We start from the raw sequence: 21017 nt of genomic DNA, 5'->3' as shown, positions 1-21017 counted from the left end.
TTTGCAAACACACACACACACACACACACACACACACACACACACACACACACACACACACACACACACACACACACACACACACACACACACACACACACACACACACACACACGAGACTCGTAAATAAGACTAGCCTATTAAAGTCATTATCTGACTCCATAATGAAGAATAGCAATATGCAAAAGACTACAGTTTTATTTCACCTTTATTTAACCAGGTCGGCTAGTCGAGAACAAGTTCTCATTTACAACTGTGACCTGGCCAAGATAAAGCAAAGCAGTGCGACACAAACAACAACACAGAGTTACACATAAACAATCGTACAGTCAATAACACAATAGTTGAGTTACAGCAACAGACCATGAAGAAATGTCTGAACCGAATTCTAAATACAAGTGTATTTAATGACTTTGTCAAATGAATGGATTTACATACGAGGGGCATAAAGCTTCACTTACAAAGTGTTAACAAGCAATACAAGGCATTATTCTAAGCACGGTCAGAGAGAGCTGAGGAATGCCAGGGCCCAGAGGTCATGGGAGAGGTAAAGAAACCATGGCTCGTGCCAGGGCCCAGAGGTCATGGGAGAGGTGAAGAAACCATGGCTCGTGCCATGGCCCAGAGGTCATGGGAGAGATGAAGAAACCATGGCTCGTGCCACGGCCCAGAGGTCATGGGAGAGATGAAGAAACCATGGCTCGTGCCAGGGCCCAGAGGTCATGGGAGAGGTGAAGAAACTATGGCTTGTGCCAGGGCCCAGAGGTCATGGGAGAGATGAAGAAACCATGGCTCGTGCCAGGGCCCAGAGGTCATGGGAGAGGTGAAGAAACCATGGCTCGTGCCAGGGCCCAGAGGTCATGGGAGAGGTGAAGAAACCATGGCTCGTGCCAGGGCCCAGAGGTCATGGGAGAGATGAAGAAACCATGGCTCGTGCCAGGGCCCAGAGGTCATGGGAGAGGTGAAGAAACCATGGCTCGTGCCAGGGCCCAGAGGTCATGGGAGAGGTGAAGAAACCATGGCTCGTGCCAGGGCCCAGAGGTCATGGGAGAGATGAAGAAACCATGGCTCGTGCCAGGGCCCAGAGGTCATGGGAGAGGTGAAGAAACCATGGCTCGTGCCAGGGCCCAGAGGTCATGGGAGAGATGAAGAAACCATGGCTCGTGCCAGGGCCCAGAGGTCATGGGAGAGGTGAAGAAACCATGGCTCGTGCCAGGGCCCAGAGGTCATGGGAGAGATGAAGAAACCATGGCTCGTGCCAGGGCCCAGAGGTCACGGGAGAGATGAAGAAACCATGGCTCGTGCCAGGGCCCAGAGGTCACGGGAGAGATGAAGAAACTATGGCTCGTGCCAGGGCCCAGAGGTCATGGGAGAGATGAAGAAACCATGGCTCGTGCCAGGGCCCAGAGGTCATGGGAGAGGTGAAGAAACCATGGCTCGTGCCAGGGCCCAGAGGTCATGGGAGAGATGAAGAAACTATGGCTCGTGCCAGGGCCCAGAGGTCATGGGAGAGATGAAGAAACCATGGCTCGTGCCAGGGCCCAGAGGTCATGGGAGAGGTGAAGAAACCATGGCTCGTGCCAGGGCCCAGAGGTCATGGGAGAGGTGAAGAAACCATGGCTCGTGCCAGGGCCCAGAGGTCATGGGAGAGATGAAGAAACCATGGCTCGTGCCAGGGCCCAGAGGTCATGGGAGAGGTGAAGAAACCATGGCTCGTGCCAGGGCCCAGAGGTCATGGGAGAGGTGAAGAAACCATGGCTCGTGCCAGGGCCCAGAGGTCATGGGAGAGGTGAAGAAACCATGGCTCGTGCCAGGGCCCAGAGGTCATGGGAGAGATGAAGAAACCATGGCTCGTGCCAGGGCCCAGAGGTCATGGGAGAGGTGAAGAAACCATGGCTCGTGCCAGGGCCCAGAGGTCATGGGAGAGGTGAAGAAACCATGGCTCGTGCCAGGGCCCAGAGGTCATGGGAGAGATGAAGAAACCATGGCTCGTGCCAGGGCCCAGAGGTCATGGGAGAGGTGAAGAAACCATGGCTCGTGCCAGGGCCCAGAGGTCATGGGAGAGATGAAGAAACCATGGCTCGTGCCAGGGCCCAGAGGTCATGGGAGAGGTGAAGAAACCATGGCTCGTGCCAGGGCCCAGAGGTCATGGGAGAGATGAAGAAACCATGGCTCGTGCCAGGGCCCAGAGGTCATGGGAGAGCTGAAGAAACCATGGCTCGTGCCACGGCCCAGAGGTCATGGGAGAGATGAAGAAACCATGGCTCGTGCCACGGCCCAGAGGTCATGGGAGAGGTGAAGAAACCATGGCTCGTGCCAGGGCCCAGAGGTCATGGGAGAGGTGAAGAAACCATGGCTCGTGCCAGGGCCCAGAGGTCATGGGAGAGGTGAAGAAACCATGGCTCGTGCCAGGGCCCAGAGGTCATGGGAGAGATGAAGAAACCATGGCTCGTGCCAGGGCCCAGAGGTCATGGGAGAGATGAAGAAACCATGGCTCGTGCCAGGGCCCAGAGGTCACGGGAGAGATGAAGAAACCATGGCTCGTGCCAGGGCCCAGAGGTCATGGGAGAGATGAAGAAACCATGGCTCGTGCCAGGGCCCAGAGGTCATGGGAGAGATGAAGAAACCATGGCTCGTGCCAGGGCCCAGAGGTCATGGGAGAGATGAAGAAACTATGGCTCGTGCCAGGGCCCAGAGGTCATGGGAGAGATGAAGGAACCATGGCTCGTGCCACGGCCCAGAGGTCATGGGAGAGATGAAGAATGAGTGTTGGTTTCTCACCACAGCAAGTCAGGAACATAAGAGAAAGAACAATGAATCTAAGACACCTTCATAACATCGGAGTTGTTTGGATTCAAATTCTGACTTGTTGACCAATAGTATTACTGTAAAAGTTAACCTCAGATATCAGACCAATAGGATGTAACCTCAGCTCCTCAGAGAGGGTTGGAGAGATCAACACAGAGAATGCTGAATTGCTAAGAGAACGCAGAGAATGTTGAATTCCTAAGAGAACACAGAGAATGCTGAATTCCTAAGAGAACAAAGAGAATGCTGAATTCCTAAGAGAACACAGAGAATGCTGAATTCCTAAGAGAACACAGAGAATGCTGAATTCCTAAGAGAACACAGAGAATGTTGAATTCCTAAGAGAACAAAGAGAATGCTGAATTCCTAAGAGAACACATAGAATGTTGAATTCCTAAGAGAATGAAGAGAATGCTGAATTTCTAAGAGAACGCAGAGAATGTTGAATTCCTAAGAGAACGAAGAGAATGCTGAATTCCTAAGAGAACACAGAGAATGTTGAATTCCTAAGAGAACGAAGAGAATGCTGAATTCCTAAGAGAACACAGAGAATGTTGAATTCCTAAGAGAACGAAGAGAATGCTGAATTCCTAAGAGAACACAGAAAATGCTGAATTCCTAAGAGAACACAGAGAATGCTGAATTCCTAAGAGAACACAGAGAATGCTTAATTCCTATTTGATCTCAGATGATATTCTTGCATCCAGTTGATACAGAGCTCAACAATGCCTAATGTAGGCCTATGGACCAGCAGAGTCAACATGTAGGCCTATGGACCAGCAGAGTCAACATGTAGGCCTATGGACCACTAGAGTCAACATGTAGGCCTATGGACCACTAGAGTCAACATGTAGGACTATGGACCACTAGAGTCAACATGTAGGCCTATGGACCACTAGAGTCAACATGTAGGACTATGGACCACTAGAGTCAACATGTAGGCCTATGGACCACTAGAGTCAACATGTAGGACTATGGACCACTAGAGTCAACATGTAGGCCTATGGACCACTAGAGTCAACATGTAGGCCTATGGACCACTAGAGTCAACATGTAGGACTATGGACCACTAGAGTCAACATGTAGGACTATGGACCACTAGAGTCAACATGTAGGCCTATGGACCACTAGAGTCAACATGTAGGCCTATGGACCACTAGAGTCAACATGTAGGCCTATGGACCAGCAGAGTCAACATGTAGGACTATGGACCACTAGAGTCAACATGTAGGACTATGGACCACTGGAGTCAACATGTAGGCCTATGGACCACTAGAGTCAACATGTAGGCCTATGGACCACTAGAGTCAACATGTAGGCCTATGGACCAGCAGAGTCAACATGTAGGACTATGGACCACTAGAGTCAACATGTAGGGCTATGGAACACTAGAGTCAACATGTAGGACTATGGACCACTAGAGTCAACATGTAGGACTATGGACCACTAGAGTCAACATGTAGGACTATGGACCACTAGAGTCAACATGTAGGACTATGGACCACTAGAGTCAACATGTAGGACTATGGACCACTAGAGTCAACATGTAGGACTATGGACCACTAGAGTCAACATGTAGGACTATGGACCACTAGAGTCAACATGTAGGACTATGGACCAGCAGAGTCAACATGTAGGACTATGGACCACTAGAGTCAACATGTAGGCCTATGGACCACTAGAGTCAACATGTAGGCCTATGGACCACTAGAGTCAACATGTAGGACTATGGACCACTAGAGTCAACATGTAGGACTATGGACCACTAGAGTCAACATGTAGGACTATGGACCACTGGAGTCAACATGTAGGCCTATGGACCACTAGAGTCAACATGTAGGACTACAGACCAGCAGAGTCAACATGTAGGACTATGGAACACTAGTCAACATGTAGGACTATGGAACACTAGTCAACATGTAGGACTATGGAACACTAGAGTAAACATGTAGGACTATGGACCACTAGAGTCAACATGTAGGACTATGGAACACTAGAGTCAACATGTAGAACACTAGAGTAAACATGTAGGACTATGGACCACTAGAGTCAACATGTAGGACTATGGAACACTAGTCAACATGTAGGACTATGGAACACTAGTCAACATGTAGGACTATGGAACACTAGAGTCAACATGTAGAACACTAGAGTCAACATGTAGGACTATGGAACACTAGTCAACATGTAGGACTATGGAACACTAGTCAACATGTAGGACTATGGAACACTAGAGTAAACATGTAGGACTATGGACCACTAGAGTCAACATGTAGGACTATGGACCACTAGAGTCAACATGTAGGCCTATGGACCACTAGAGTCAACATGTAGGACTATGGACCACTAGAGTCAACATGTAGGACATGTAGGTCCCTTCCTTCTCAAAACCCATTGGATGTGAAAGCCAGAGGACCCTTCCTTCTCAAAACCCATTGGATGTGAAAGCCAGAGGTCCCTTCCTTCACAAAACCCATTGGATGTGAACACCAGAGGTCCCTTCCTTCTCAAAACCCATTGGATGTGAAAGCCAGAGGACCCTTCCTTCTCAAAACCCATTGGACGTGAAAGCCAGAGGTCCCTTCCTTCTCAAAACCCATTGGATGTGAAAGCCAGAGGTCCCTTCCTTCTCAAAACCCATTGGATGTGAAAGCCAGAGGTCCCTTCCTTCTCAAAACCCATTGGATGTGAAAGCCAGAGGTCCCTTCCTTCTCAAAACCCATTGGATGTGAAAGCCAGAGGTCCCTTCCTTCTGACCTTTCTCTTCCAAATCAAAGGTTTTGAGAAGGAAGTGAGGAGAGAGGAAGTGAGGAGAGAGGACGTGAGCAAATTGAGATTCTCCCACTGACTCAAGAGTAGCCTTCCAGAGACTGTGGACACAGAGAAACCGCAGCCCGTATTCATCATGGTTCGGCAAAGTGAAATATCAATTTGTTCGTGGTTCACGGGGGGGGGGGCGTCGGTCAGAGTAGCAGTCCTGTGGGAACAGTTAACAGACAAGATGGCGGGTGTTCTCCACAGTAATGGTTAGGCCAGGGGCTACTGTCAACTCCACTGTTGTTACGATGAAAACACTCACATCTGACTTTAACCGTTTGACTCGTTTATCCTCTCTACAGGCTAGAACCCCCCCCCTCATGTCCACAGTAATAACCAGCCACCGTCTACAGAGGACCACGGCCACTAGTATCGACGGCCGACAATCGATTACAAATAACAGCATAGAATTAAACGTCTCTCTGAGCGTGTGATGAACTCAAAAAGAGTGCTGAAGCAGGAGTACACACAGCTACTCTGACAGGCTCAGCCAATAACATCAAGTCTGTGTATGTAGGAGGCGTGGTCAAAAGAAGTGTACTACGTAGAGGATAGAGAATAAAGAAATGTACTACGTAGAGGATAGAGAATAAAGAAATGTACTACGTAGAGGATAGAGAATAAAGAAATGTACTACGTAGAGGATAGAGAATAAAGAAATGTACTACGTAGAGGATAGAGAATAAAGAAGTGTACTACGTAGAGGATAGAGAATAAAGAAATGTACTACGTAGAGGATAGAGAATAAAGAAGTGTACTACGTAGAGAATAAAGAAATGTAGTTCGTAGAGGATAGAGAATAAAGAAATGTACTATGTAGAGGATGGAGAATAAAGAAGTGTACTACGTAGAGGATAGAGAATAAAGAAGTGTACTACGTAGAGGATAGAGAATAAAGAAGTGTACTACGTAGAGGATAGAGAATAAAGAAATGTACTATGTAGAGGATAGAGAATAAAGAAATGTACTATGTAGAGGATAGAGAATAAAGAAATGTACTATGTAGAGGATAGAGAATAAAGAAGTGTACTACGTAGAGGATAGAGAATAAAGAAGTGTACTACGTAGAGGATAGAGAATAAAGAAGTGTACTACGTAGAGGATAGAGAATAAAGAAGTGTACTACGTAGAGGATAGAGAATAAAGAAGTGTACTACGTAGAGGATAGAGAATAAAGAAGTGTACTACGTAGAGGATAGAGAATAAAGAAGTGTACTACGTAGAGGATAGAGAATAAAGAAGTGTACTACGTAGAGGATAGAGAATAAAGAAGTGTACTACGTAGAGGATAGAGAATAAAGAAGTGTACTACGTAGAGGATAGAGAATAAAGAAGTGTACTACGTAGAGGATAGAGAATAAAGAAGTGTACTACGTAGAGGATAGAGAATAAAGAAGTGTACTACGTAGAGGATAGAGAATAAAGAAGTGTACTATGTAGAGGATAGAGAATAAAGAAGTGTACTATGTAGAGGATAGAGAATAAAGAAGTGTACTATGTAGAGGATAGAGAATAAAGAAGTGTACTATGTAGAGGATAGAGAATAAAGAAGTGTACTACGTAGAGGATAGAGAATAAAGAAGTGTACTACGTAGAGGATAGAGAATAAAGAAATGTACTATGTAGAGGATAGAGAATAAAGAAGTGTACTATGTAGAGGATAGAGAATAAAGAAATGTACTATGTAGAGGATAGAGAATAAAGAAGTGTACTATGTAGAGGATAGAGAATAAAGAAGTGTACTACGTAGAGGATAGAGAATAAAGAAGTGTACTATGTAGAGGATACCATGCCGACCCCTCTAACCACTAGGCTACCTGCCCAACGCTCTAACCACTAGGCTACCATGCCCAACGCTCTAACCACTAGGTTACCATGCCGACCCCTCTAACCACTAGGCTACCCGCCCAACGCTCTAACCACTAGGCTACCATGCCCAACGCTCTAACCACTAGGCTACCATGCCCAACGCTCTAACCACTAGGTTACCTGCCCAACGCTCTAACCACTAGGCTACCCGCCCAACACTCTAACCACTAGGTTACCATGCCGACCCCTCTAACCACTAGGCTACCTGCCCAACGCTCTAACCACTAGGCTACCATGCCCAACGCTCTAACCACTAGGCTACCATGCCCAACACTCTAACCACTAGGCTACCCGCCCAACGCTCTAACCACTAGGCTACCATGCCCAACGCTCTAACCACTAGGTTACCATGCCGACCCCTCTAACCACTAGGCTACCATGCCCAACGCTCTAACCACTAGGCTACCATGCCCAACGCTCTAACCACTAGGCTACCATGCCGACCCCTCTAACCACTAGGCTACCTGCCCAACGCTCTAACCACTAGGTTACCATGCCCAACGCTCTAACCACTAGGTTACCATGCCGACCCCTCTAACCACTAGGCTACCCGCCCAACGCTCTAACCACTAGGCTACCATGCCCAACGCTCTAACCACTAGGCTACCATGCCCAACGCTCTAACCACTAGGTTACCATGCCCAACGCTCTAACCACTAGGTTACCATGCCGACCCCTCTAACCACTAGGCTACCTGCCCAACGCTCTAACCACTAGGCTACCCGCCCAACGCTCTAACCACTAGGCTACCCGCCCAACGCTCTAACCACTAGGCTACCTGCCCAACGCTCTAACCACTAGGTTACCATGCCCAACGCTCTAACCACTAGGTTACCATGCCCAACGCTCTAACCACTAGGCTACCATGCCCAACGCTCTAACCACTAGGTTACCTGCCCAACGCTCTAACCACTAGGTTACCATGCCGACCCCTCTAACCACTAGGTTACCATGCCCAACGCTCTAACCACTAGGTTACCATGCCCAACGCTCTAACCACTAGGTCACCATGCCCAACGCTCTAACCACTAGGCTACCTGCCCAACGCTCTAACCACTAGGCTACCTGCCCAACGCTCTAACCACTAGGCTACCATGCCCAACGCTCTAACCACTAGGCTACCATGCCCAACGCTCTAACCACTAGGCTACCTGCCCAACGCTCTAACCACTAGGCTACCCGCCCAACGCTCTAACCACTAGGCTACCCGCCCAACGCTCTAACCACTAGGCTACCATGCCCAACGCTCTAACCACTAGGCTACCCGCCCAACGCTCTAACCACTAGGCTACCTGCCCAACGCTCTAACCACTAGGTTACCTGCCCAACGCTCTAACCACTAGGTTACCATGCCCAACGCTCTAACCACTAGGTTACCATGCCGACCCCTCTAACCACTAGGCTACCTGCCCAACGCTCTAACCACTAGGCTACCATGCCCAACGCTCTAACCACTAGGCTACCCGCCCAACGCTCTAACCACTAGGTTACCATGCCCAACACTCTAACCACTAGGCTACCTGCCCAACGCTCTAACCACTAGGCTACCATGCCCAACGCTCTAACCACTAGGTTACCTGCCCAACGCTCTAACCACTAGGTTACCATGCCGACCCCTCTAACCACTAGGCTACCTGCCCAACGCTCTAACCACTAGGCTACCATGCCCAACGCTCTAACCACTAGGCTACCATGCCCAACGCTCTAACCACTAGGCTACCTGCCCAACGCTCTAACCACTAGGCTACCCGCCCAACGCTCTAACCACTAGGCTACCATGCCCAACGCTCTAACCACTAGGTTACCTGCCCAACGCTCTAACCACTAGGTTACCATGCCGACCCCTCTAACCACTAGGCTACCTGCCCAACGCTCTAACCACTAGGCTACCATGCCCAACGCTCTAACCACTAGGCTACCATGCCCAACGCTCTAACCACTAGGCTACCCGCCCAACGCTCTAACCACTAGGCTACCATGCCGACCCCTCTAACCACTAGGCTACCTGCCGACCCCTCTAACCACTAGGTTACCATGCCGACCCCTCTAACCACTAGGCTACCTGCCGACCCCTCTAACCACTAGGCTACCTGCCGACCCCTCTAACCACTAGGCTACCTGCCCAACGCTCTAACCACTAGGCTACCATGCCCAACGCTCTAACCACTAGGCTACCATGCCCAACGCTCTAACCACTAGGCTACCTGCCCAACGCTCTAACCACTAGGTTACCATGCCGACCCCTCTAACCACTAGGCTACCATGCCCAACACTCTAACCACTAGGTTACCATGCCGACCCCTCTAACCACTAGGCTACCCACCCAAAGCTCTAACCACTAGGCTACCCGCCCAACGCTCTAACCACTAGGTTACCTGCCCAACGCTCTAACCACTAGGCTACCATGCCCAACGCTCTAACCACTAGGCTACCATGCCCAACGCTCTAACCACTAGGCTACCTGCCCAACGCTCTAACCACTAGGCTACCTGCCCAACGCTCTAACCACTAGGCTACCATGCCCAACGCTCTAACCACTAGGCTACCATGCCGACCCCTCTAACCACTAGGCTACCATGCCCAACGCTCTAACCACTAGGCTACCTGCCCAACGCTCTAACCACTAGGCTACCCGCCCAACGCTCTAACCACTAGGCTACCCGCCCAACGCTCTAACCACTAGGCTACCCGCCCAACGCTCTAACCACTAGGCTACCCGCCCAACGCTCTAACCACTAGGCTACCCGCCCAACGCTCTAACCACTAGGCTACCCGCCCAACGCTCTAACCACTAGGCTACCCGCCCAACGCTCTAACCACTAGGCTACCCGCCCAACGCTCTAACCACTAGGCTACCCGCCCAACGCTCTAACCACTAGGCTACCATGCCCAACGCTCTAACCACTAGGTTACCATGCCGACCCCTCTAACCACTAGGCTACCCGCCCAACGCTCTAACCACTAGGCTACCCGCCCAACGCTCTAACCACTAGGTTACCATGCCGACCCCTCCTTTGAAGTGATCACCTATTTGAACAGGCTGGGTCAGGTAGAAGTAATATAACGGTAACCTTGGCTACCACCTGTCCAAATCATTTACAGATCTGTGCTTAGCTCAATGCAACAAGGAAGGAAGGATGAATGTCTAACATATTGTAACAGAGTCCCTAGTGTTAGAGACTGGAGGAACTAGTAGTGGAGCCCTACAGTCCAGGTAGTCACTCCCTGTTTCAGTAGGATTTCCTCTGTTTGGTGTCTAATGAACTGGCTGTATAGGTGTCGGTCTGTGTCCTGCTATAGAACTACAGCGGTAGAGAGTGAAGGAGGCTTGTAGCTCAGTCTCAGGGTGGAACGTTCCTGTGACGTGTCTAACAGATGGTTCCTAGCGGGGGCAGATGGGACAGAGAGACACACAACACTCTTCCCCCCCATCCTGGGCACAGAGAGCAGGGAATAGCTGCTACCGCATAGGCTTCATACAACTAAACAAACGTGCTTTAAACAGCTAAAAAGGGTGTTTTATACAGTTAAAAGGTGTTTTATACAACTAAAAGGTGTTTTATATAGTTAAAAGGTGTTTTATACAACTAAAATGTGTTTTATATAGTTAAAAGGTGTTTTATACAACTAAAAGGTGTTTTATATAGTTAAAAGGTGTTTTATATAGTTAAAAGGTGTTTTATACAACTAAAAGGTGTTTTATATAGTTAAAAGGTGTTTTATATAGTTTTATATAGTTAAAAGGTGTTTTATACAACTAAAAGGTGCTTTATACAACTAAAAGGTGCTTTATACAACTAAAAGGTGTTTTATATAGTTAAAAGGTGTTTTATATAGTTAAAAGGTGTTTTATATAGTTAAAAGGTGTTTTATATAGTTAAAAGGTGTTTTATACAACTAAAAGGTGTTTTATACAACTAAAAGGTGTTTTATACAACTAAAAGGTGTTTTATACAACTAAAAGGTGCTTTATACAACTAAAAGGTGTTTTATACAACTAAAAGGTGCTTTATACAACTAAAAGGTGTTTTATATAGTTAAAAGGTGTTTTATATAGTTAAAAGGTGTTTTATACAACTAAAAGGTGTTTTATATAGTTAAAAGGTGTTTTATATAGTTAAAAGGTGTTTTATATAGTTAAAAGGTGTTTTATATAGTTAAAAGGTGTTTTACACAACTAAAAGGTGTTTTATATAGTTAAAAGGTGTTTTATATAGTTAAAAGGTGTTTATATAGTTAAAAGGTGTTTTATACAACTAAAATGTGTTTTATATAGTTAAAAGGTGTTTTATACAACTAAAAGGTGTTTTATATAGTTAAAAGGTGTTTTATATAGTTAAAAGGTGTTTTATACAACTAAAAGGTGCTTCACACATTTCTAATACTTGACAAGTCATCTTTTAAAAACAATCCCCATTTCTAATACTTGACAAGTCATCATTTAAAAAACGAACCGAATAATTTAATCACTTATTTTTTTTATGTAAAAAGCATGTTTTCATCTGTCTGTGCTTTGTTTGTGTGCAACTCGCTGCCACCATTTTGTCCTTAAGGGGATAATAAAAACCAACTGAATGTCATTTCCAAGTCGTCACGGTAACCTAAATGCTACTATCTCATCTGACTGGCTGTTGCTGGATCAATAAATAGAAGTTTAAACAAACGGTTAGATAAATATATTGACTTGGCGGTGAAACCAAACAGGCTGTTTGTTGCTGGGTCCAGATAACAGACATTCAGGACGACGCGTAAGGTTACGCAACAAAACTGCAGGAACCCTCACCAGTGTCCTGCCTGGGTAATCTATGATAGAACCCTCACCAGTGTCCTGCCTGGGTAATCTATGATAGAACCCTCACCAGTGTCCTGCCTGGGTAATCTATGATAGAACCCTCACCAGTGTCCTGCCTGGGTAATCTATGATAGAACCCTCACCAGTGTCCTGCCTGGGTAATCTATGATAGAACCCTCACCAGTGTCCTGCCTGGGTAATCTATGATAGAACCCTCACCAGTGTCCTGCCTGGGTAATCTATGCTAGAACACTCACCAGTGTCCTGCCTGGGCAATCTATGATAGAACCCTCACCAGTGTCCTGCCTGGGTAATCTATGATAGAACCCTCACCAGTGTCCTGCCTGGATAATCTATGATAGAACCCTCACCAGTGTCCTGCCTGGGTAATCTATGATAGAACCCTCACCAGTGTCCTGCCTGGGTAATCTATGATAGAACCCTCACCAGTGTCCTGCCTGGGTAATCTATGATAGAACCCTCACCAGTGTCCTGCCTGGGTAATCTATGATAGAACCCTCACCAGTGTCCTGCCTGGGTAATCTATGATAGAACCCTCACCAGTGTCCTGCCTGGGTAATCTATGATAGAACACAACTTGATTTCAGCAGCAGGTCCTTTTTTTTCCCAAAACAGATGTATTATTTGACTAAAAACATCCATTGCTTACATTTGTATACGATCACATATAAACGAGTACGTGGACACCCTTTCAAATGAGTGGATTTGGCTATTTCAGCCACACCCGTTGCTGACAGGTGTATAAAAAAAAAATCGAGCACACATCCATGCAATCTCCATAGACAAACGTTGGCTTTACTGAAGAGCTCAGTGACTTTCAACGTGGCACCGTCATAGGATGCCACTTTTCCAACAAGTCAGTTTGTCACATTTCTGCCCTGCTAGAGCTGTCCCCGGGTCAACTGGAAGTCCTTTTATTGTGAAGTGGAAACATCTAGGAGCAACAACGGCTCAGCCCCGGAAGTGGTAGGCCACACAACCTCAGAGAATGGAACCGCAGAGTGCTGAAGCGCATAAAAATCATCTGTCCTCGGTCGCAACACTCACTACCAAGTTCCAAACTGCCTCGGGAAGCAACGTCAGCAAAATAACTGTTTGTCGGAAGTTTCACGAAATGGGTTTCCATGGCCGAGCAGCCGCACACAAGCCTAAGATCACCATTCGCACCGCCAAGCGTCGGCTGGAGTGGTGTAAAGCTCCAATGGGGTAAAGCTGGACCCTTGGAGCAGTGGAAACACGTTCTCTGGAGTGATGAATCACCCTTCACCATCTGGCAATCCGACAGACAAATTCCAGCATGACAATGCCTCCTCCCCGTGCACAAAGCGACCCCCCCCCCGTGCACAAAGCGAGATCCATACAGAAATGGTTTGTCGAGATCGGTGTGGAAGAACTTGACTTGGCCTGCACAGAGCCCTGACCTCAACCCCATCGAACACCTTTGGGCTGAATGGGAACGTGAACCGCGAGCCAGGAGGCCTCATCGCCACCTCAGCAATGTTCCAACATGAGTCGGGGTTCTAAACTTTTTGACCGGTAGTGTATATATTGTTTCTTTTGCTCAGAAAACTTGGGACGGCCAAATAAAATCACGCTATGAAACCTTGCTATATATATATATATATATATATATATATATATATATATATTACCTTTATTTAACCAGGCAAGTCAGTTAAGAGCAAATTCTTATTTTCAATGACGGCCTAGGAACAGTGGGTTAACTGCCTTGTTCAGGGGGCAGAACGACAGATTTGTACCTTGTCAGCTCGGGGGTTTGAACTTGCAACTTTCCGGTTACTAGTCCAATGCTCTAACCACTAGGCTACCCTGCCGCCTCTACACTCTAACCACTAGGCTACCCTGCCGCCTCTACACTCTAACCACTAGGCTACCCTGCCGCCTCTACACTCTAACCACTAGGCTACCCTGCCGCCTCTACACTCTAACCACTAGGCTACCCTGCCGCCTCTACACTCTAACCACTAGGCTACCCTGCCGCCTCTACACTCTAACCACTAGGCTACCCTGCCGCCTCTACACTCTAACCACTAGGCTACCCTGCCGCCTCTACACTCTAACCACTAGGCTACCCTGCCGCCTCTACACTCTAACCACTAGGCTACCCTGCCGCCTCTACACTCTAACCACTAGGCTACCCTGCCGCCTCTACACTCTAACCACTAGGCTACCCTGCCGCCTCTACACTCTAACCACTAGGCTACCCTGCCTCCTCTACACTCTAACCACTAGGCTACCCTGCCACCTCTACACTCTAACCACTAGGCTACCCTGCCACCTCTACACTCTAACCACTAGGCTACCCTGCCACCTCTACACTCTAACCACTAGGCTACCTGCCGCCTCTACACTCTAACCACTAGGCTACCTGCCGCCTCTACACTCTAACCACTAGGCTACCCTGCCACCTCTACACTCTAACCACTAGGCTACCCTGCCCCTCTACACTCTAACCACTAGGCTACCCTGCCCCCTCTACACTCTAACCACTAGGCTACCCTGCCCCCTCTACACTCTAACCACTAGGCTACCCTGCCTCCTCTACACTCTAACCACTAGGCTACCCTGCCGCCTCTACACTCTAACCACTAGGCTACCCTGCCGCCTCTACACTCTAACCACTAGGCTACCCTGCCGCCTCTACACTCTAACCACTAGGCTACCCTGCCGCCTCTACACTCTAACCACTAGGCTACCCTGCCGCCTCTACACTCTAACCACTAGGCTACCCTGCCGCCTCTACACTCTAACCACTAGGCTACCCTGCCGCCTCTACACTCTAACCACTAGGCTACCCTGCCACCTCTACACTCTAACCACTAGGCTACCCTGCCACCTCTACACTCTAACCACTAGGCTACCCTGCCACCTCTACACTCTAACCACTAGGCTACCCTGCCACCTCTACACTCTAACCACTAGGCTACCCTGCCTCCTCTACACTCTAACCACTAGGCTACCCTGCCGCCTCTACACTCTAACCACTAGGCTACCCTGCCGCCTCTACACTCTAACCACTAGGCTACCCTGCCGCCTCTACACACTAACCACTAGGCTACCCTGCCACCTCTACACTCTAACCACTAGGCTACCCTGCCGCCCCAATAACCCCATCACACAGAGGGAAACACATTTTCAGTCTCTCTGTTAAATATATATTCCCCCACCCAGTTTTCCATATTTCAGGTGATTAAAACACATTTCATGACTCACAATTTCAGATGACTTCATACAGTTAAGATGGGCCAGAGGGTCAGGTAACACTGTATATATATTTTTAAAAGAGACGTACGAGTCATGTCCTCACCTGATGAGTCGTGTCATGGCGTGCCTGGCGGCGTAGTGCAGAGGAGTGTTGTGCTGGTAGGGTTCGCCATATGAAGTGTTGGGGTCCAGGCTCTCTTTAAACTGGGGGCTCCCCTCATACAGCTGATAGGCCAGACCCTCGTCACCGTTGATCAGAGCCTTGCGGAATTTAGTGGCTGTGTTCCCCATCGCCCCTCAGATTCTACCAGGGGGAGCTTCAACCTGAAGGCGTTTGGTGATATTTCAACCTGACCAACTGCTGAAGGACGGCATATTGATGCTCCTGAGGGCAGACAGAGAGGATAGAGAGGAAATTACAGCCAACGAAATGGAACTGGGCCTAAGGACAGACAGAGAGGAAATTACAGCCAACGAAATGGAACTGGGCCTAAGGACAGACAGAGAGGAAATTACAGCCAAAGAAATGGAACTGGGCCTAAGGACAGACAGAGAGGAAATTACAGCCAAAGAAATGGAACTGGGCCTAAGGACAGACAGAGAGGAAATTACAGCCAAAGAAATGGAACTGGGCCTAAGGACAGACAGAGAGGATAGAGAGGAAATTACAGCCAAAAAGAAATGGAACTGAGCCTAAGGACAGACAGAGAGGATAGAGGGGAAATTACAGCCAACCAAATGGAACTGGGCCTAAGAGCAGACAGAGAGGAAAGAGAGGAAATTACAGCCAACGAAATGGACCTGGGCCTAGGACAGAGAGAGGAAAGAGAGGAAATTACAGCCAACGGAATGGAACTGGGCCAAAGGACAGACAGAGAGGAAATTACAGCCAAAGAAATGGAACTGGGCCTAAGGACGGACAGAGAGGAAATTACAGCCAAAGAAATGGAACTGGGCCTAAGGACAGACACAGAGGATAGAGAGGAAATTACAGCCAAAGAAATGGAACTGGGCCTAAGGACAGACAGAGAGGAAATTACAGCCAACGAAATGGAACTGGGCCTAAGGACAGACAGAGAGGATAGAGAGGAAATTACAGCCAAAAAGAAATGGAACTGGGCCTAAGGACAGACAGAGAGGATAGAGAGGAAATTACAGCCAACGAAATGGAACTGGGCCTAAGGACAGACAGAGAGGAAAGAGAGGAAATTGCAGCCAACGAAATGGAACTGGGCCTAGGACAGATAGAGAGGAAATTACAGCCAAAGAAATGGAACTGGGCCAAAGGACAGACAGAGAGGAAATTACAACCAAAGAATCACATACAGGAGGGTGTAATGTAGTGAATCACATTCAGGAGGGTGTAATGTAGTGAATCACATACAGGACAGGAGGAGGGTGTAATGTAGTGAATCACATTCAGGAGGGTGTAATGTAGTGAATCACATTCAGGAGGGTGTAATGAAGTGAATCACATTCAGGATGGTGTAATGTAGTGAATCACATTCAGGAGGGTGTAATGAAGTGGATGGTGTAAATGAATCACATTCAGGAGGGTGTAATGTAGTGAATCACATTCAGGAGGGTGTAATGTAGTGAATCACATTCAGGAGGGTGTAATGTAGTGAATCACATTCAGGAGGGTGTAATGTAGTGAATCACATTCAGGAGGGTGTAATGTAGTGAATCACATTCAGGAGGGTGTAATGTAGTGAATCACATTCAGGAGGGTGTAATGTAGTGAATCACATTCAGGAGGGTGTAATGGGTGAATCACATTCAGGAGGGTGTAATGTAGTGAATCACATTCAGGAATCACATTCAGGGTGTAATGTAGTGAATCACATTCAGGAGGGTGTAATGGTGTAGGGTGTAATGTAGTGAATCACATTCAGGGTGTAATGTAGTGAATCACATTAATGTAGTGAATCACATTCAGGAGGGTGTAATGTGAATCACATTCAGTGAGGGTGTAATGTAGTGAATCACATTCAGGAGGGTGTAATGTAGTGAATCACATTCAGGAGGGTGTAATGTAGTGAATCACATTCAGGAGGGTGTAATGTAGTGAATCACATTCAGGAGGGTGTAATGTAGTGAATCACATTCATTCAGGAGGGTGTAATGTAGTGAATCACATTTAGGAGGGTGTAATGTAGTGAATCACATTCAGGAGGGTGTAATGTATTGAATCACATTCAGGAGGGTGTAATGTAGTGAATCACATTCAGGAGGGTGTAATGTAGTGAATCACATTCAGGAGGGTGTAATGTAGTGAATCACATTCAGGAGGGTGTAATGTAGTGAATCACATTCAGGAGGGTGTAATCACATTCAGGAGTGAATCACATTCAGGAGGGTGTAATGTGAATCACATTCAGGTGAATCACATTCAGGAGGGTGTAATGTAGTGAATCACATTCAGGAGGGTGTAATGTAGTGAATCACATTCAGGAGGGTGTAATGTAGTGAATCACATTCAGGAGGGTGAATGAATCACATTCAGGAGGGTGTAATGTAGTGAATCACATTCAGGAGGGTGTAATGTAGTGAATCACAGGATTTAGGAGGGTGTAATGTAGTGAATCACATTCAGGAGGGTGTAATGTAGTGAATCACATTCAGGAGGGTGTAATGTAGTGAATCACATTCAGGAGGGTGTAATGTAGTGAATCACATTCAGGAGGGTGTAATGTAGTGAATCACATTCAGGAGGTGTAATGTAGTGAATCACATTCAGGAGGGTGTAATGTAGTGAATCACATTCAGGAGGGTGTAATGTAGTGAATCACATTCAGGAGGGTGTAATGTAGTGAATCACATTCAGGAGGGGGTGTAATGTAGTGAATCACATTCAGGAGGGTGTAATGTAGTGAATCACATTCAGGAGGGTGTAATGTAGTGAATCACATTCAGGAGGGTGTAATGTATTGAATCACATTCAGGAGGGTGTAATGTAGTGAATCACATTCAGGAGGGTGTAATGTAGTGAATCACATTCAGGAGGGTGTAATGTAGTGAATCACATTCAGTGAATCACATTCAGGAGGGTGTAATGTAGTGAATCACATTCAGGAGGGTGTAATGTAGTGAATCACATTCAGGAGGGTGTAATGTAGTGAATCACATTCAGGAGGGTGTAATGGTGAATCACATTCAGGAGGGTGTAATGTAGTGAATCACATTCAGGAGGGTGTAATGTAGTGAATCACATTCAGGAGGGTGTAATGTAGTGAATCACATTCAGTGAATCACATTCAGGAGGGTGTAATGTAGTGAATCACATTCAGGAGGGTGTAATGTAGTGAATCACATTCAGGAGGGTGTAATGTAGTGAATCACATTCAGGAGGGTGTAATGTAGTGAATCACATTCAGGAGGGTGTAATGGTGAATAGGAGGGTGTAATGTAGTGAATCACATTCAGGAGGGTGTAATGTAGTGAATCACATTCAGGAGGGTGTAATGTAGTGAATCACATTCAGGAGGGTGTAATGTAGTGAATCACATTCAGGAGGGTGTAATGTAGTGAATCACATTCAGGAGGGTGTAATGTAGTGAATCACATTCAGGAGGGTGTAATGGTGAATCACATTCAGGAGGGTGTAATGTAGTGAATCACATTCAGGAGGGTGTAATGTAGTGAATCACATTCAGGAGGGTGTAATGTAGTGAATCACATTCAGGAGGGTGTAATGTAGTGAATCACATTCCTTTAATCGACATGATTCCTTTACTCAGAGAGGTATATTATGTTTTAGGCTTTACATTCCACAACCTTGGTCTCTACTGAACGCCACCCAGATTTCAACAAGACAACAACAACAACAACAACAACAGGATGTCTCAAACCAAATATAGGTTAATCAGATGAGAGAAAAAAAACTGGCTTTAGCCAAGACTGTCACATTTCAACTGTCATTCTGATTTATCCTAACAACAAGCTTTTCTACTGACACCAAACACAACCTCGTTAAATCCTACAAAACCAGCCTACTTACCAACAGAAACCAGGGGGAGAAGAGTAGCCTAACTCAGTAACTGCAAGCCCGAACCACAAAAGCCCAAAACTGAGGAGGAGGAGGAGGAGGAGAGGATGCTTCCACACAAGTCCCCTTTCCACCCATACACCGTGCTGTTCTGCTAGGGCTAATGACACTTTCTGACTGGCTCACCGTGCCACATCATCTCATGGGGGGGGCAGAGAGAGAGAGAGAGAGAGAGAGAGAGAGAGAGAGAGAGGAGGGAGAGGGAGGGGAGGGGAGAGAGAGAGAGAGAGAGAGAGAGAGAGAGAGAGAGAGAGAGAGAGAGAGAGAGAGAGAGAGAGAGAGAGAGAGAGAGAGAGAGAGAGAGACAAAGACAGAGAGAGAGAGAGAGAGAGAGAGACAGACAGAGGAGAGAGACAAGAGAGACCAGGGGCTTCCTGGGAGAGAGCCAACTGTCCTCACCCTGAGACCAGGGCCCAGGCCCAAGAGAGAGATCCTATTCCCTATGTAATGACTACTTTTGACCAGAGCCCAAGGGCCCTGGTCAAAGAGAGAGACCAGAGAGAGAAGAGAGAGTGCCAGAGGGACAAACAATAAGACCCATTGTGGACTTGGACTCCAGCAGACGATGCCATAGAGAGTTGTGGGCACACAGGCACAGGGCAGTGGGCACAGGGACAGACATGCTCCTACTACCATCCTGTTCTGCTCACAATAGGGACAGTCTCTACAGCAGACAGAGAGACAGAGAGACAGACCCAGACAGAGTAGAGAGACAAGACTACCCAGTACACCAGGGAGGTCCCTCAGCCATAGGAGGGCTGTCCTCACCATCCTGAGACCACCCCTGAGTAAGGAAAAGGGTGCCATTTGGGACACAGGGCAGTGGGCACACGGACATGCTCCTACTACCATCCTGTTCTGCTCACAATAGGGACGTCTCTACAGCAGACAGAGTATAGGAGACAGTACCCAGACAGAGTATAGGAGGTAGTACCCAGTTCTGCTCACATAGACGTCTCTACAGCAGACAGAGTATAGGAGACAGTACCCAGGTATAGGAGGTAGTACCCACACAGGCACAGGGCAGTGGGCACGGACATGCTCCTACTACCATCCTGTTCTGCTCACAATAGGGACGTCTCTACAGCAGACAGAGTATAGGAGACAGTACCCAGACAGAGTATAGGAGGTAGTACCCACACAGGCACAGGGCAGTGGGCACGGACATGCTCCTACTACCATCCTGTTCTGCTCACAATAGGGACGTCTCTACAGCAGACAGAGTATAGGAGACAGTACCCAGACAGAGTATAGGAGGTATGCTCCTACTACCCAGACAGCAGACAGAGTATAGGAGACAGTAGGAGGTACCCAGACAGAGTATAGGAGGTACCCACACAGTTCTGCTCACAATAGGGACGTCTCTACAGCAGACAGAGTATAGGAGGTAGTACCCACACAGAGCACAGGGCAGTGGGCACGGACATGCTCCTACTA

General features: G+C 47.5%; 1 protein-coding gene across 1 annotated transcript in view; it reads right to left on the bottom strand.

The window, feature by feature from the left end:
- LOC124023174 (ankyrin repeat and IBR domain-containing protein 1-like) overlaps positions 1-19654 on the bottom strand; it is a 73004-nt gene extending 53350 nt beyond the window's left edge. Inside the window, exons 1-2 of the mRNA XM_046337705.1 lie at positions 19533-19654; positions 15636-15917 (exon numbers count right to left, since the gene is read on the bottom strand). Of these exons, the coding sequence (XP_046193661.1) occupies positions 15636-15823 (188 nt within the window). The 5' untranslated portion in view covers positions 15824-15917; positions 19533-19654. The remainder of the gene's footprint in view (positions 1-15635; positions 15918-19532) is intronic.
- Between the last annotated feature and the right edge of the window lie 1363 nt (positions 19655-21017).

Source organism: Oncorhynchus gorbuscha, unplaced genomic scaffold (genome assembly GCF_021184085.1).
Source record: "Oncorhynchus gorbuscha isolate QuinsamMale2020 ecotype Even-year unplaced genomic scaffold, OgorEven_v1.0 Un_scaffold_1524, whole genome shotgun sequence".
Lineage (NCBI taxonomy): Eukaryota > Metazoa > Chordata > Actinopteri > Salmoniformes > Salmonidae > Oncorhynchus > Oncorhynchus gorbuscha.
Note: the sequence above shows the minus strand (reverse complement) of the source record. Positions and strands in the feature narration are given on the sequence as shown.